At 39.9% G+C, this 18,547-nt stretch overlaps 1 protein-coding gene across 6 annotated transcripts in view; it reads left to right on the top strand.

Annotated features, from left to right (window-relative positions):
• Positions 1-18,547, top strand: part of fbxo38 (F-box protein 38) — an 80,800-nt gene that overhangs the window by 10,661 nt on the left and 51,592 nt on the right. For 5 of the 6 annotated variants that reach the window (XR_008386502.1, XM_053630376.1, XM_053630379.1 and 2 more), the window contains exons 2-8: positions 5,677-5,900; positions 6,283-6,416; positions 9,225-9,388; positions 9,496-9,661; positions 9,776-10,051; positions 17,354-17,447; positions 17,538-17,668. Coding sequence is in view for 5 of the 6 variants with exons in the window: in XM_053630376.1 (XP_053486351.1) it covers positions 5,770-5,900; positions 6,283-6,416; positions 9,225-9,388; positions 9,496-9,661; positions 9,776-10,051; positions 17,354-17,447; positions 17,538-17,668 (1,096 nt within the window). In the remaining variant the exon portion in view is untranslated. The remainder of the gene's footprint in view (positions 1-5,676; positions 5,901-6,282; positions 6,417-9,224; positions 9,389-9,495; positions 9,662-9,775; positions 10,052-17,353; positions 17,448-17,537; positions 17,669-18,547) is intronic. The other variant, XM_053630378.1, reaches the window with a different exon arrangement.

Genomic DNA, 18,547 nt, shown 5'->3' with positions numbered 1-18,547 from the left:
GGATATGTCAAATTGTGAGGGCATCTCCTGTGTACAGCCCGCTTCAGGCCAACCCTCAGATTTTTAGTTGGATTCAGGTCTGAGCTCTGGCTAGGTCATTAAAAAACATTATTTAACTTTTGTTTAAGACTTTCCTTGAGTGGATGTACGCCTTGCGTCACTGTTGTACTGAAAGAACAGGAGACTGTCCTTTGCGTCTTCAGCTTACGAGCAGACACCTGAATGTTTTGTACTAAAATCGGCTGGTATTTTTAGCTCTTCGTGATTTCCTCCACATTGATAAAAGCCCCAGTTCTGGCTGAAGAAAAGCAGCCCTAAAGCATGATGCTGCCACCATCATGCTTCACCAGATATAGCGTTCGTTTGTTGATGTGCTTTTTTTGTGCCAAAAATACCTTTTTGGTATTCTGCAGTTTTTATACATGTTATGAATTGGTCTCATCAGAACATTACAGGTTTTGCCACATAGTTTGGGGTGATTTTAGTTGGGCTTGGATATTTTTTGTGAGAAAGGGCTTCCATCTAGCCACCCTACCCCATAGCCCAGACATGTGAAGAATACAAGAGATCATCACATGCAGAGAGTAATCAGTACTTGTCAGATATTCCCGCAGCTCCTTTGATGTTGCAGTTGGTCTCTTGGCAGACTTTTGGTAAGCTTTTTGTCTTGTCCTTTTGTAAATTTTGGAGGGACGCCTAGGCCCGTCACGATAACTAATTTTATTGGACCATATATTGTCCTAGAAATTATTGCGATAAATGATAGTCATTTTAAGACCATTTTATGCCACTGATATAATTGTAATATAATAGCATAGTTTTTGTCTTTTAACGAAAATATCCTTTAAATTTAGTCTATTTTGTCGTCATGTCAGATTTATTCATTTTAGTCAACTTTATTCTGACTAATATGGCATCGTATATTAGTCAGTGGCATTTTAGTTGATGAGAAAATGCAAAAATAAACCAAATATTCAAAAATTTTATAGATTAACCTAAACATCTTAAAACATGTGAAAACTGCCCTTGTGAAAACCTGCTCTCCTGAAATATTCCAATGAGTACGCTATTGTAATACAATATTGTGAGTTCTTTATGCTTTAGTTATTCATTTTCTGTGTTTTACTGCATTGTTACGGAAAGAGCGTATTCATAACGTGACTCCATTCTACCTATTGCCTTAATTAAGTTCAAGTTCACTTGTGCATTCACATCATTTTGTTCAGACGCAAGTTGTAATATTACATTTATGTTGTTTATTTCTGATTAACCTTATGTATAGGATGCATTTTGGGTGAGGTTAATTAACCTGCTAGTAAAGTGCTTCAGTTTAGCAGTGTTCATTCACTATTCAGCTTCAGCTCACACGGTTTAGGAGGCTCAATCTCTGACATTAATGGATTATTTGAAACATGAGAATTATTCTTTTTAGATTTTTCTTCAAAAAACATTTAGTGTATTGTTAATATCTTGTGTTTTTTTATTTATTAAACAGTATGTTTTTATGTTTTAATTGGTGCTTGTGCTTTCTACACATCTTAAATTCAAATGCACAGTTTTTGCATTCAAATGTGCATTTTTATCTTAAATTCGACAAAAAGGATGTCCTGCGATTTTCCGCCAAAATAAAAGCCACAAGGTTTAACACATAAAAGTGAACCAAGTCAGAAATATATTACTATTGTTATATTACTGTTTGTACCCCAAATAAAATTTTATTATTAAGTATTATTCAGTGCAACAGTAATATTACAAAATAACAAAGGTTTTTTAAGATATTTATACATATTCTTCTTTACAAAAATGTATGTACATTTATAACACTACTCATTACATTATCCTGGCATTACATTACAAAAAAACTAGTAAACATTCCTGCGAGGGGGTTTCTGAGGAGCTGCTGAGGGAGTGATGGTAAATTTGACATCTTTTTCTCTTCTGACTGCCATAATCAATCACTCTATATATTTTTATACACCTCTTTCATATATCTATATAGATTTTTATCCTGTAAATTTATAACTTACCTAAACCCAGAAATGGATGTATATGCATGTACACAATCCTTTATAGCTGATGTGTCGTGTAGCATGTTTGAAGTGACATGCAGGTCTTAAAATGTTTTGTTAATGTCTTGAATATGGTATTAAAAAGTATTCAATTTGAAGTGCAGATACCCTGAGTATGTACAGATTCACAGAAATGGGATAATTGAAGGGAAAAAAAAAAAAGATGTAGTGTGTTTCCGATCTTCAAATGCCCATTTTCCTGAGCTGTTGGCCACTGTGGCCTCAGATTCCTGTTCTTGGCCGACATGAATTAGGGATGGGTACCGAAACCCAGTATTAAACTGGCCCCGGTGCTAAATTATGAAAGACCATAGTATCGATAATCTCTGATGCTATCGGTTCTCCTTTCGGTACTGGAGAAATGAAGAAAATATATATTTCCTATTTATTATTGCTAAATTAACGTTTGGTTGCACATTTTATCTCACCAACCATTTCTAATTTGCGATAATTTTAAGACATTGATCTGCATTTTCGTTTTTGGCAATCCAGAAATGAGATCTCTCGTGCATGGAGGCTGTCTGTCACGTGCAACAGCGAGTGCGCACACAACACGAAAGCTCCCGCTTAATACATGGTGACGATGGTGGAGAGAACCAAACGTTCAAAAGTGTTGTTACACTTCACTAGACTTGATGTAGACAACACTCATTGCCAAAAGTGCAACAGGATTTTTGCTTGTAAGGACGGAAACACGAGCAGTCTGTCAAAGCATCTTTCAAAAGTGCATTATGCTGCCTAGCTAGCTCGTCTCTGGTTGCCCTATCTATGTCAGGTATGTATACTGGCAGCCTTCCCCAAATAACAATGACATATAATCATCGCATAATCGAGGTCTCTTGTGGCACGGAAACTATGTCCATCTCCGACATTGATCCAACGGCTTTTTGCTCATTAAAGGCCTGTTGAATCAACATTGTTCACGCCATTTAAAAAAAAAACTGGTTTGCATACCTTATGATGTTTATTTCATTTGAGTGAAAGGACATCATGCAGTCATCAAATTTAAAATCCCAAATAAAGAAATAAATCAGTATGTAAACATTTAGGCTATTAAATGCACATTACTTTCAGTTACTTTACAAATAGCCTACATATAAATCTGCAATATTTTTTTCTGCAGTATATACATATCTCACAAAAGTGAGTACACCCCTCACATTTTTGTAAATATTTGATTATAACTTTTCATGTGACAACACTGAAGAAATGACACTTTGCTACAATGTAAAGTAGTGAGTGTACAGCTTGTGTAACAGTGTAAATTTGCTGTCCCGTCAAAATAACCCAACCCACAGCCATTAATGTCTAAACCGCTGGCAACAAAAGTGAGTGCACCCCTAAGTGAAAATGTCCAAATTGGGCCCAATTAGCCATTTTCCTTCCCCGGTGTCATGTGACTTGTTAGTGTTACGAGGTGTCAGGTGTGAATGGGGAGCAGGTGTGTTAAATTTGGTGTCATCGCTCTCACACTCTCTCATACTGGTCACTGGAAGTTCAACATGGCCCCTCATGACAAAGAACTCTCTGAGGATCTGAAAAAAAAGAATTGTTGCTCTACATAAAGATGGCCTAGGCGATAAGAAGATTGCCAAGACCCTGACACTGAGCTGCAGCACGGTGGCCAAGACCATACAGCGGTTTAACAGGACAGGTTCCACTCAGAACAGGCCTCGCCATGGTCGACCAAAGAAGTTGAGTGCACGTGCTCAGCGTCATATCCAGAGGTTGTCTTTGGGAAATAGACGTACGAGTGCTGCCAGCATTGCTGCAGAGGTTGAAGGGGTGGGGGGTCAGCCTGTCATTGCTCAGACCATATGCTGCACACTGCATCAAATTTGTCTGCATGGCCGTCATCCCAGAAGGAAGCCTCTTCTTAAGATGATGCACAAGAAAGCCCGCAAACTGTTTGCTGAAGACAAGCAGACTAAGTACATGGATTACTGGAACCATGTCCTGTGGTCTGATGAGACCAAAATAAACTTATTTGGTTCAGATGGTGTCAAGCGTGTTTGGCGGCAACCAGGTGAGGAGTACAAAGACAAGTGTGTCTTGCCTACAGTCAAGCATGGTGGTGGGAGTGTCATGGTCTGGGGCTGCATGAGTGCTGCCGGCACTGGGGAGCTACAGTTCATTGAGGGAACCATGAATGCCAACATGTACTGTGACATACTGAAGCAGAACATGATCCCCTCCCTTCAGAGACTGGGCCACAGGGCAGTATTCCAGCATGATAACGAACCCAAACACACCTTCAAGATGACCACTGCCTTGCTAATGAAGCCGACGGTGTCGGTGATGGACTGGCCATGCATTTCTCCAGACCTAAACCCTATTGAGCATCTGTGGGGCATCCTCAAACGGAAGGGGGAGGAGCACAAGGTCTCTAACATCCACCAGCTCCGTGATGTCGTCATGGAGGAGTGGAAGAGGACACCAGTGGCAACCTGTGAAGCTCTGGTGAACTCCATGCCCAAGAGGGTTAAGGCAGTGCTGGAAAATAATGTCCACACAAAATATTGACACTTTGGGCCCAATTTGGACATTTTCACTTAGGGGTGTACTCACTTTTGTTGCCAGTGGTTTAGACATTAATGGCTGTATGTTGAGTTATTTTGAGGGGACAGCAAATTTACACTGTTACACAAGCTGTACACTCACTACTTTACATTGTAGCAAAGTGTCATTTCTTCAGTGTTGTCACATGAAAAGATGTAATCAAATATTTGCAAAAATGTGAGGGGTGTACTCACTTTCGTGAGATACTGTAAGTCTTAAACACTAAAAAATGCCTTCACACTGGTGCATTTACAAATAGATGTATAATAATAAATTCTTTTATAAAAAAAAAAATAAAGCAATGTTAATTCTGTTCTCAATTTGTTTCTTTCTAAAAAAAAAAAAAATCACAACACAAAATACAGATAAGAATACCGTTAAGTACAGGATCGATAAGCAGTATCGGTAAGAGTAGTAATACAGTTAAAACCTTAACGATGCACATCCCTAGACAGGAGTGGAACCAGATGTGATTCCAGATCCATGTAAAGCTTCAACCTATTGTGCTTTTGCAGATGATTTTCTACTCACCACAGTTAACTGCTGCTCACTGGATGTTTTTACCCCATGCAAACTGTATAGAGTGTGTGAGACAGTTCCAGAAGATCAGCAGTATTATGCAATGCTCAAACTAGTCCATATGGCACCAACAACCCTACCTCAGTCAAAGAGACTGATCAATGAGTCAGACTTTTTCCCCACTCTGATGTTATGTGACCATTAACTGGAATTATTTACTCTAAACTTCCTCTTCTGTTACTAGTTTTATTTACTAGTTACAGGTCACTGTGCTTGATTTTTGTAAAGTAGTATAGTTTATGAATGCAAACAAATACACAAACTCTTATCTGACGTAGTGATGAGATCACCGAGAACTTATGTTCCACAGCACTACTGTCTGCTGTTTTATTCCTTTTAGTTACAATTTATTCTTTCAAATGTTGCGTTTTTTTATCAAACATGAGCAGTGTCTATTAATTCTTCCTTTAAAAGTACTTTTATGTATTTTGTTGGTTTATATATTTTCTTTTCTCTCTCATTTTTTCAGAGAAACCATAGCAGATGTGAATACCTAAAGAGGCTTGCCTTTGATGAATTGAGTAGCTTGCCGTTCTTGACTGACTGCACCACTCTCCAGGACATGATGGGCCCTAGGCGAAAATCCACTAAGACAAGTGTGGTTGGAGGAACAAATTGTACTTCTTTGCAAAAAGTGGAATCAAAAGATTACATAAATGAGCTTTCACATGAGGTGCTCTGCCATATATTCCGGTTAGTAATGTATACATATTACACCACTTATTCACTCTAATCATCTACAGTACAGTATTTTTCTGATTGTAAAGAATTACAGTAGTGAGCTTGAGAAAAGAATGTTTACACCATCCATCACAGAGATTGGAGCAAATGAAAATATAAGTTGGGTCCATATTGTTTCATTCAAACTAACTTGAAAAAGGACTTGCTAATTTCAATTGTATATGGTCTTGTGGAACTGATTTTTTTTTTTTTTAATTATTATTATTATTTCCCCATCAACAACTCAGTGCAAGCTTATAGCTTGTTTGAAACAGATTGTGAAAAAAATATACATATACTAGCTGATCATATTTATGGATTCCAGCCTGCTATCTAAATTTTCTGCTCTCTTAAGCTATCTGCCTATGCCAGACATTATGTGCATGGAATGTCTATCACGAAAGCTACAAGAGGCAGTAAGTCTGTATTTGCGGGTGGTGAAAATGGTGGACCTGTGTGCCAGCCGGTGGTGGGAGTACATGCCTTCAGGTTAGTAGAACTTCTTATGCAAGGTGGGTTTGCTTATAAGCATATTTGTTTTCTTATGGTCATTGTTGATCAACTAATGAACATGGTTTCATGTGTGTTTCATGCATGGCTCCCAGTGGATGCTATTGTTGGGTCACAAATTTGAATCTCATTGTCATCCAATGATGCCGTTGCAATCCATGGTCAAAAATCCAAGAGCCTGTACTGTAATTGGCCCTGCTCTTCTGTGTTGTTCAGGACCCTGCCAATTGTAGGGGTCCATTAACTATTCTATGTGCAAGTGGGAATTTCGCAGCATGTTCAGCTGCCTTGAGATATTGCAAGGGCAGCAGTTATGGTAAAGTAGCTGGCTTGGTTCATCTTGCTGGGGGAATGTGCGATTTGCCCTTCCAGGCTGGTAACTGAGTAGACAGGAATTAACAATGACTAAATTGAGAGCACATGTGTTCAGGTTTATAGATGTTTTGTGTTAGGCCTGTCATGATAATTACATTATTGACTTATTTTAAGATATATGGACATGACCTTGATCATCTTTCTGACCTCGATATTGCCCGTTATGTTTATGTGCATGTTTTATTTACATAAGAATGTATGCCAGCAACATTTTAGCTATTCGCTGATTTTGTCCTTTCATCTGCTCTAGGGTTGTGGAATTAAAATTTAAACTTCAAATATTCCTCAAATTTAAGATAAAAATGCACATTTGAATCCCAAAACTGCAAAAGCACAAGTGAACTTGAACTTAACATGCTAGGTAGAATGGTAAGTCACGTCGTGAATATGCTCTTTCTGTAACAATGCACTAAAACGCGGACAATGAATAACTAAAGCATAAAGAATTCAGCGTTGTATTGCAGTAGTGTACTTATTGTAATATTATTTCAGGAGATCAGGTTTTCACAACTAGGGCGGTTTTCACATGTATTTGTTGATGTATGTTTAAGTTAATATAGAAATATAAAATGCTGTTGATTTTAATATTCAATGCCATTTTAGTCAGAGTACAATTGACTAAAATTAATAAATATGACACGATGAAATATTTACCAAATTTAAAGCATATTTTCATCAGAAGACAAAAATTATGACTAAAAACTGAAAATTAACACTGGAACTGGCCAGATTTGATAATTTTACGCACTTTAGTTTAAAGGGGGTCATATGATGATTTAAAAAAAAAGTTTTTAAAAGTTCATTATTTTGTTTATTGGGTGTAATAGAATAGGTTAACATGTTTTAATGGTCAAAAAACACATTGTTTTTCAAATACTGTACATTAAATGCATTCTGCTGCCTGAAACGCATGGATTGTGTTCCAGTTTCTCCAAACCCCTCCTTCCGAAAAGCCCAGAGTGTTCTGATTGGCCAGCTGACACACTACGTTGTGATTGGCCAAAAACCTCAAGCGTGTGTCGGAAATGGCTTCTAAAGCAATTCTGAACTTCTAAGCAACACAGTTCATAAAGTCGTCGGCTTTACTGTATCAGTTTGAGCCTGAGTCAGATTCAGAAAATGTAGATGATCAAACAGATAAATCGGAACCAACCTTGCAAGCACGAATTGAGCAGAACATTTCACATTGGTAAGTTTTTATTTTGTAACTCCGTTACGTTTCAGATACAGTGTTATAACGGTTTAATTTGGATTATGAAATCGACAGACAAAAAGACACAAAATACAGACGGGTAACTGTGCCGTGGGAATGTGTGTTATAGGTAACACATTTATAGGTAAAAAAATCCCGAAGCTGAATATCAAAACTACAACACAATAACTTTAGCTGGCATGTTCACAGAGATCTACAACTGAGCCCTGAGCCACATCACAAAACTCCGCATTTGAACAGTCAATAGCAGATACTTCATAAAATAATCAAATATAATTACAGGTTCTGATTCTGGAGTGCAAGATTGTCTGAGCAAAGTGGGAATTGCCAATTTTTCAGGAGTAGCCTTCATGTATAACCTGTGGTGTTCTCTCCCAGGTTCAGGAAGTTGTCCTCCGTAAAATGCGCTGTGCACAAGCAAACATTTTGGGTTGTACTGCTCAGGAACAGAGTTATGAATAAATGTTAACAACTGATTCCTAAGTTCATCTGTTTTCGGAAGGCCAAACAAAGGGGTTTTGCTTTCACATTGAAACACAGCGTCTCCACAACATGGCGCCGGCACAATTCACTGAAGCCTCGCCTTCTTTCTTTGCGCCTGCCTTTGGGTGGGATTATGCTAATATTTCAAATAGCGATGTAGACATTTACGGAAGTAATTTCGAGGTGTTTTAGGCAGGTCTGGAGCAGTGTTCTCTTAGATATAATAAATCCCTTTGTGGGAGACTATGAGCTTTGTAACTTTGCAGATCTTATACATGCACGAACAGATACATTACACACTAAAGGAAAACATTAAAAAGCATCATATGACCCATTTAAAAATAAATGCACTGTGTTAATAGCCAGATTTGTTCTTTGCAGTAGACATTATAACACGGCGCTGTTGGGTTTGTATTTATTCTTTGCATCATGTGGACTGTTGATTTGAAAAATCTGGTCTTCACTAGTATTTTCCATAACTCAAAGAATGTCTATTTTTATCCCAGTTATATCTGGGACAATATATTTTCCAACTAAAGTGGTTATCGTGACAGGCCTAGTCTTTGGTCCAGTCGGGTTGCCTTTACAAGCATATTTTTGTGTCCATTTTTGTGCAATTTTGACATATTTTTTCAGATGGTTTCTTCATAATGGCATATTGAGAAGCCCAAAAAATACAGTTTTAAAATATTTTCTGGTATGTGCATTTCACATAGGATTTACAGACACAAATTTCCTCACACTGCTGAAGAAGATGCCTGATTTGGAGCAGTTGTATGGTTTGCACCCACGTTATTTAGAGCGTAGGAGGGTCAGGGGATATGAAGCTTTCAGTATTCCTGGTGTTTTGGAGGCTCTCCAGGCTTGTCCCAGTCTTTTGGTGAGTGTAGGATATGCAAGTAAATCAAAATGATCAGTTGTTGTTTTTTTTCCCCCCATGCCTTTCTTTTGTTTGCTCAAGTTAAGTTTTTTTTTTTTTTTTTAAAGGGTGTGGAGACATCTCATTTGGAGCTGGTGGAAGCAATATGGAACTACATGCCTCAGGTTCACATCCTTGGAAAGTTCAGGAACCGCAATGGAGCATTTCCTATTCCCCCAGAAAACAAACTTACAATTCCAGCTGCAGCTAAAATTCAGACCCTTCATCTTGTTGGTAGGGTTAAAACTGTTACAAACTGTTTACAATGTAAAATTTGAATGGTTTAGAAGCATTGAGTAAACTTAAATATGTGGTTCTATAAATGCCTAAAATAATTTAATTCCTCAGGTGTCAATGTCCCAGAAATTCCTTGTGTGTCCATGCTCAGACACTTGTATCTGAAGTGGGTTCGTCTTACAAAACCTCAGCCATTCAAGGATTTTTTGTGTGTGAATCTGCGTACATTTGTCATGAGGAACTGTGCTGGTCCCACCAACTCCTTGAAGTATGTCCCACTGGTGACAGGTTTGGCCTCTGCACGCAACTTGGAGCAGCTAGAACTTGTAAGGGTTCCTTTCTTAGGAGGACTAATACAACATGTGGTGGAGGACAGCTGGAGGTCAGGTGAGGACAACTGCCCATCACCTGTTCTGTTTTGATCACAGTAGTTCAGTGCATATACAGTGTAGTGTAATAATGTAGTGGGCTGGGCAATTTGGCAGAAATATCTTTGTACAGTTTTTCAGGCTGGATCATGATCCACAGGGTTTGTTTTTTAATGTTGTTTTTTGTGTTATTGTGACTACTGTGTTACTGAACAGACAAACCAAATTAATTTCCCTACTCATGACAATATTGCTCTAAAAGGAAATATACCCTTAAAGAAAAAGAATAACAGACACCTTAGGCCACAATCCCTTTTCAGACAAATTTGAATGAAGTGCACTTCTCAGGAAAATGTAAACAATTATGTCTGTAATGTAAACATGGATACTATATTTAAAAATGTTAAATAACGAAATACTCTTCTGCCAATGTATTCAGTACTTAAAGCATCATGAAACACTAAACTACATTTTCTGAGATTTTAACAGAGGTATTCTTATCGTGCATCATAAGACAACTTTAGCATCTGTTAATTTTAATTGTAGGAGAAAGCTGGATAATTTTGAGCTTTTGTGTGCTGTTTTTGTCTTCCTGCTTTAAAATCTCGGTCACAGGCAGTGACGTGGCAATGTACTATAGTACTTTGACTTGTCGGGGTCTGATAATAATTCATGAGCCTGTGTGTTCTTATCCTAAGAGAAGATGCTGTCTCTTAATTATTCATGACAGCACGTGGTGCTTTCCTAAAGATGTAGAAGATGAGAGAGGCATTCAAATGGGTCAGAGGTGTTTTTCAGTGCTGTAAGAGTTCGAGTGTGTTTTCTTGGGAGAGCTATGAGAATTGGAGAAAGGTGGACTTTGGACTTGCTCATGAAAGCAGTTTGCATCTGCACAATGATGTGGTACTCAGTCCCGAGGACTTTTCTATCCCTTCAAATGAGGTATGTGTCTAATTTTAACCATGACCGTTTTACTTGCCTTTTGAGCTAATTAAACCGCTTAAAGCTCGGCAGGCCGTCGCGTGCAAAACTATATAACGAGAGTCCGCATTGAAGGGAAGATCATTTTGCCTTTTTATTCACAAAAAGCTTGAGCCTTTTAGCTAGCTACCATTCAGACACTGCCTCCGAGCAGGTGCTGCCTCCGGTTTTATTTGATGATTTCCTCCATAGTCACCCTAGGGGCTAATGGTTCAAATACATAGGGCAGAGGACTTATACTGCTATCTATTGTCTCCATTTAGCCCTGGAGATTCAGGAGGAGAGAAGTCCTGTGTCTCATCTGCAAACTTTTTCTCACTATCCATCCATCTCGCCCCCCTCTTCCTCTCCTGCCTTTCCCTGCCACGCCCACACCCCCTCCCTTCTTGCACAGCCATCCACGCCCATTTAAGCTGCATTTTTCAAAAACATAGAGAGGTAGACTTTCATGACCCTTTAAAAGTGCAATACACGGAAAGGTGATTGACGGGTGAGTTATTTTATTAAGCAATATTGAATGAGCAAGAATGCTGTTATACTGAAGATCACCTGACTTCACCTGTAGGCACAAGGCTTCAGGTAATCACAGCCATGCTGATATTCAGTACACAAGAACATGATTGTGAGAATGTGATATTGCTTTTATAACTACAAAGAAATTAATATGAAGTAACTGACATTTCGGACATATGACCAAATATTTTGTTTATTCCTGCTCCATCAAATGAAATAGTTGTCAAAGAGGCATAGTGTTTTGTTATGCAGTGCACAGCCTGTAGTAATGGCTTCAATGTAACGAATTATTGCTAGAATTGGAATTTATGTAGTAAACACAGACAGGCAGAGTGATACAAACAGTGAAATGTCCCAGTGCTGTTATAGTAAATATCAGCACTCTTGGAAAAGTGCTTGACCAATCAAAATCAGTAGATCGGAACTAACTGTTGTATAGATATTTTTAAATACTGAATACATTAGCTGAGTTGGTTTACATTTTGTTTAACATTTTTAAAATAAGCTATTCATGTCTAATTGGCTGTTCTTTGTTTTTTTTGCACTTCTCTTATCATTCTGTGTACACCTAATGAATGGCGGTGTTAGAAATTTTTTTTCGTCTCAGTAAGTCATAAGGATAATTTATTTTTAGAAGTCACTTTAAAACCCTTGTTTTTGACTTTTGATGGATATTATATACTTGACCGGGTAAATTATGACAGTATCAGATGTCTTTTAAGTGTTTACTTGTTTTCTAATAAGTAGTGCTTTTTCAAACACTTGTTTATTTCAGCTCTGTTTCTGGCTGTGGTGCTGTTCACGTACACTCCTTATGTCATCTGGATTTTAGCCTACTCTTTTGGCTGCTGTCTTGGTGGTTTATGTTTCCTTGGTCTGCCAATCCTGCCTTTGGATATTTTGCAAACAACTGTTATTTGCACCGTGTCCAGTGTGTAAAACCAAGTAGTTCCATATAACTGATGTGGAAATTTTAGGCACCAACTCCTCAATGTTGTCCACTGTGCTACCCATTAAAAACAAACTGAATAGGAAGTGTAAGATGAGGAACCGCCTAATCTTGGCTACTTTTGGCAAGCTGGACTAACAAATCTCACTCATAAATCAATTTGGAATTATTGCTTGCCGATTTTCGAACTCGGTTAATTCGAATGACCTTTTTAATGAGATTTTTCAAAATGTTCTAATAAAATGTACGGTTGTTGAGATATATATATATATATATATATATATATATATATATATATATATATATATATATATATATATGTATATATATATATATATATATATATACACATTTAAAAAATATATATATTTTTCGAGATGCACCGATGTATGAGATACAGATTATCGGCCGATTAAAGGCTATTTTTCACGCACATCAATTTCGTGCTGTGTGTTAAGATGATGACAAAACTGCAGTTTGTAAACTCTGTACTGCTAAAATTTTACACCTGAAGTGAGCAGCAGTGAAGCGGGAGTTTTGGCGTTGAGTCAGTTTATTTATTTATTTTTTGCCGCACTTCTTGCGCTGAATTAAAGGGCCAGTACCCCGCTGAAAGATTTAAAGATTATACAAAAATATGAGCAGAGTTTACTTAGCTGTAGTTAAACCCATAAATGGATGTATATGCATGAACACAATCCATTATAGCTGATGTATCGTGTAGCATAATTGTAGTGACGTGCAGGTCTTACTTTTTTTTTTTTTTTGGAAGTGTCTTGAATATGGTATTAAAAAGTATTGCATTTGAAGTGCTGATACCTGCAGATGCTCTGTATACAGTTTTGTATTCAGCAGCTTTCTTACACCTTTAGAGTCATGGGGGGAAAAAAGAAAGTACGCCCTCCTTCAAGTCTATGTTTTTATTTATGAGGGCCTAAATAATTGTGGTCCTTATCAACTTGTATAAACAAATAACCTCAGATAAGAGCAAAAAACAAACAAACAAAAAAAAAATGCTGCAGATTTCAATATGGTGTCATTTTCAAGTATGATGCCCAGACTGGTCTCTGAAGCATCCATCTGCAAGGTCAAGGGAAGTCTGGGTTCCTTTGCACCAGCAGGCTTGTGAGCACTTGCTTCAGGGTCTGGAACACTTGATGGGGAGGCTAGAGAAGAGAAGGGGAAATGCTTTTTGTAATACCCTGCCAACCCCAAGAAGTCTTTGAATGCCTCAATTTTCTTCACCTGTTTCAGCAGGCCCCAGGTGATGCGGTAGCCCAGGTACTGTGTATCGGTCAGCCCCGGATGACAGTTTTGTGGGTTTGTTGTTGGCCCTTTCGAGCTCATTCAGGACCTCCCTCAGATGGTATAGGTGCGTATATCCGTCCATGGGCGTCCATGGTATATCCGTCCATGTGCGTGAGTGGATCATGACATCGTTTAGGTAGGCTGCTGTGAACTGGTGGTGTGGTTTAGGATGACATCCATGAATCGCTGGAATGTCGCAGGCACTTCAAAGGGGAGAACCAGGTTCTGCCAGTGGTCACTGGAGGTGCTGAACACAGTCTTGGGTTTTGAATTGGGGGCTAAGGCTACCTGCCTTTTTATGGGGTCGGGGTTGAGCTCCGGTCTCTCCCAAGGTGCTCCACCAAGTCATCCACCCATGGAAGGGCATAGCTGTCAAACTCTCACACCTGATTTAGTCTCCAGAAGTCATTACAAACCCTGAGGCTTCCATCAGGTTTCAGTTCAACCACAATGTGGCTGGAACAGGGGTTGGTAGACTCTTCAATAGTGCTGTCATGTAGCATCTTGACACCTTCCTCTTCAAAAGCCTGCCAGTGGGCTCCTGGGACTTGGTAGCATCACTGTCAGACCACCACTCGATGGTTGGGGTGGGGTCTCAATGTCATGTTGCACCAAATGTGTCAGCCCTGGCTCTGATGGAAAAACAACCAAGAACCGATTGACCAATTCCCCTAGCTGTTGCTGCTACGAGGGGGTGAGGTCTTCATCATTTTGGACTAAGCTGACGAGACAGGAGAAGGTTTAGTCAATGTCTTTATTAGATTGATACGATTCAGTTAAGCATTTTTTCTCTCACCTGGCTGCTGTAGGCAATAGATCACTGGGCCCACCAGTTTGAGGATCATGTACAGGCCCTGCCAGTGGGCCAAGAACAATTCGCACTTGACAGCAGGAAAAGCACACGGTCACTTGGCTGGAACTCTGTTTCTGTTCTGCTTGTGCTTCCTCCATGTTGCTTCAAGATGGTAGCTACCCATTCTATCCGATCATTCTTTGGAGACTTACTTTGCATACTTTGGACACAATTATGGGTGGAATGTGGATGGCTGCTCCTCCCAGGCTTCCTTGACCACATCTAGTAGTTCTTGGGGTCTCCTCGAAAAGAGGAGCTTGAACAGGGTGAGGCCTGTGATTGCCTGTGGGGTTTTGCAGAGTGCAAACGGGACACAAGTTTCTCTCTTCCTTGTCTACTACCTGCATTCTCTTCAGTGTTTGGTTGAACCTGTTGACCAGACCATCTGTTTGTGGTTGCTAGATAGACGTCCTGATTTGCTTAACCTTCAACAACTGACAGAGACCAGACAATTACTTGGAAACAAGGTGCGTACCTTGGCCAGTTAAGAGGTCCTTGGGGTTCCCTACTCGGCTGAAGAGCAGGATGAATTCCCCGGTCATGTTATGGTGGGTGGCCTTTCTCAGTGGGACTGCCTTATGGTACTGGGTGACATAGTTCAGTCACTAGTATATACTCATGTCCCCAGGCAGATTTTGGGAGTGGCCCTACAGGGTCCCTGTCCACTCTTTTGAAGGGCATGCCAATAATGGGTAGTGGAATGGGTGAGGCAGTTGCAGACTTCTTGGGGGAGGTGTACTGGCATTGAGGGTACTGCTGGCAGATGTTCTGTACTTCTGTGTTCATGCCTGGCCAGTGGAAAAGGTTCTGTTTGTTTTCCATGGGTGCTGTTGGCCCCCAGATGGCCGCCTAGTGGGTAAGAGTGGGCTAGGGCATCAGCAGATTTATATAGGACTAGGAACCACCTGGAGGTTGCATGCTTGCCCACGATGCTCAGTGTGATGGTACAGCAGGCCATCCCTTATCGGGAAATATGAGGTGGGCACCCGTGCATGCTGGAGACCAAAATGTTCCCACACACCCTAACAGCCTGGGGTAGGAATGACAGGTGGACCAAAGTGACACTGGTCCCTGAATTTAGCAGGACTGGATTGTGTGCACCATCTAGTTTAAGGATGATAGTGGGGGCTTGGGGCTTAGAGCTAGTATGGACAGCTTTCAGCTACCCTGATAGCAAAACTACTCTGGCCCTGATCTGGATTAAAAATTTCCCAAGATCTGTAACAAATTTGGCAAACAGATTTTTTTTTGGCCAAAACCTGCACAGATATGTTCTGTACATCTGATCTGAATTTAGGTCAGATCTGGCCCAGTTCAGCCTTTGATTTTATTATATTCATTTTAGATCAGACACAGACCCATGACTCATTTTCATGTCTGGTCCAAATATGGCACAGACCCAGTTACAGTTAGACCAACACTAGTCCAACTCTGCATCTTAAACCCCTGCTTATCCAAGGCAGATGTGGCTTAATGCATGCTACTTTTTAAACATATTTTAGTTTTGTTTGTTTTTTTTTTTTATCTTCCAAATACTTAAAATGCCATTTTAATTCTTATTACAGACACATGGCTTAGTCAAGATAAACATAAAAATACAAAAAAAACCAAACCCCAGTTCATTCACACTCTGAGGCTTATTTTCTAGCCGGAAAAAAGTTTTTGACAACAAGCTTAAACATACAGTAATATTAGTAACATTTAATTTTTTGCACAGTTATTTGTTACAGATTGATAATGGAGGTGGAAGCAGAGCTTGGTCAGAAGGCATTGGGTGTCCCAACAACTGTTGGGGAAAGAGGTGGCTGCGGCCATGTTCAGGTTGTAGTGGAGGAGCAGTTCCTCTGTGGCTGCTTGTAGCCAGTTTCTGGGTGACCCTCTGCTTGTCCAAGTTGGTCTCAAGCAGGTGGGTCCACAGTGAGGTTGAGGTCTGGGACTGTGCTCATGCCTTCATTTTCCACCAGTGTAGTGACTCACAGCAGTGGCAAGCAGAACACAGACAGAAGCAGGGCTGGTGTTTAGGGAGCATTTTATTTTCTTAAGTGAGAGGGGGGAAAGACAAATGGGAATGCAGAGTATGGGATGCTGTGCAGAAGGCTATGGAATGCCATCCCGAAGTGCAGAGGGAAGTGAGGGCATGTGTCGAAATGGAGTGTGGTGGCGGTCACTGCTGTCTGGGCAGTGTGAAGGTACAGCTATGGGAGGACCAGGACTCTTCCGGGGGTGAAGGGTCTCACCTGTGGCACAAAGCAGAGGGAGAGTGTCGCAGTCATCGCTGTCTGCAAAGTAATGAACAGAGTGTCAGTATCAGCACATTGAAAAATGCTGTCTTGTGCCAGGCATCCTTTAGTCCCCCCACTCTGCCCCCTGGCCATGTGCTGTCCTGTGGTCCACAACAGTATTGCTGAAACTATGCTGTCAATTCAGCTCAAGGGCCCAGCAGTGGCAGCTTGGTGGTGTTGGGATTTGAAATCACAACATTCCGATCAGTAGTCCTTAACATCTTAACCACTGACTTCCTCTATTAGTGGTTCATTCATTCACATGTTATGTAGAGTGTTTCACGTTAGCCCTAGCTCTATTATTTAGCTTCGTTTCCCTGTATGAGGGTATGCATGTATTGTGTCTATTGTTTTATAGATATAGCTTGCATAATAACAGAACAACCTTTGTAGCTGTGTTGATTGCATGTCAGTGTAACACTGTTTATGTTCTAGGAGGATTTCGCAATTTGCACACTATTGTCTTTGGAGCCTGTAAGAATGCTCTTGAAGTGGATTTAGGCTACCTCATCATTACTGCTGCACATGGGTAAGAGTGGCTCAGTCATGAAAATATGCTCTTGATTTTTGTTAGTGTTTTAATATAGTTTCAGAATTAACAAATTTTGTTGGACTTCAGATTGCACGAAGTTCGAATCCAGCCTTCCTTAACCAAAGATGGTGTCTTCTCAGCGCTAAAAATGGCAGAACTTGAGTTTCCACAATTTGAAACTTTGCATCTTGGATATGTTGATGAGTTCCTATTACAGTGTAAGTATGAGACTGGGACATTGAGTATGAGAGAGGATATTAAATCAGTTGCTATAATGTGTTAGAGTGTCAGAATTCACAATTATTCTTGCCTTTTGTACTTGATTGCCTTGATTCACGAGCAGTCTGATAATTGGACAATTGAGAATCCATACTGTGATTGAGACAAGTGAGATTAGCTGTGAATTGATCACACAGAACAGTATTTGCAAGCATGGGGCCCTGAAGTGAGCACACAGATAATTCCACACACAAAAGTACTACCATTTGGTGAGGGGTAAAGGCTGTGAACTTTGTTCTTCTTATCCTGGGCCAACACTGCAAAATGACATTCACCTTTTCAGGGATGCTGAAGTCTCAGAAAATGTCCGAAATGAAAGTGACCACTATTGATGATTGAAAGGCCAAAAGGGGTTAGACCAGATCCGGCCTGGCACACACTGGTCTCAACTGGTAACACAATTTTTTAAATTTACAGACTTGTGTGGATGTTGTTATTTCTGAAGCAGACTGGATATCTGTTTAAGATCTCAAAATTCAGATATGCCGAGCTTGTAGCATCATACCCGTGAAGGCTGAAGACTGTAAACACTGCCAAGGGTGCTTCAGGACTTGTGTAAATGTTATAACTGTGTAGGGGGAAAATGGGTCTATTCTAGGAATGTATCCAAATACATTACTCGAATTGAACAAATAATACATTCTAAATATATACAAATACAGACACAATTAGGAAGCACAATATTTTTTTATGGGTCCCCCCCCCAGAAAGGTTCACAGGGCATTTGGTTGAGACTAGAGGTGCACATAAGGACTGGGATCCCACAGGGCACTGCATCCTAGCTTTGTAGTAGATTCTGATGGAGAGTCCATCAAAAA

The sequence above is a fragment of the Ictalurus furcatus genome, chromosome 8 (assembly GCF_023375685.1).
Source record: "Ictalurus furcatus strain D&B chromosome 8, Billie_1.0, whole genome shotgun sequence".
Classification (NCBI taxonomy): Eukaryota; Metazoa; Chordata; class Actinopteri; order Siluriformes; family Ictaluridae; genus Ictalurus; species Ictalurus furcatus.
Note: the sequence above shows the minus strand (reverse complement) of the source record. Positions and strands in the feature narration are given on the sequence as shown.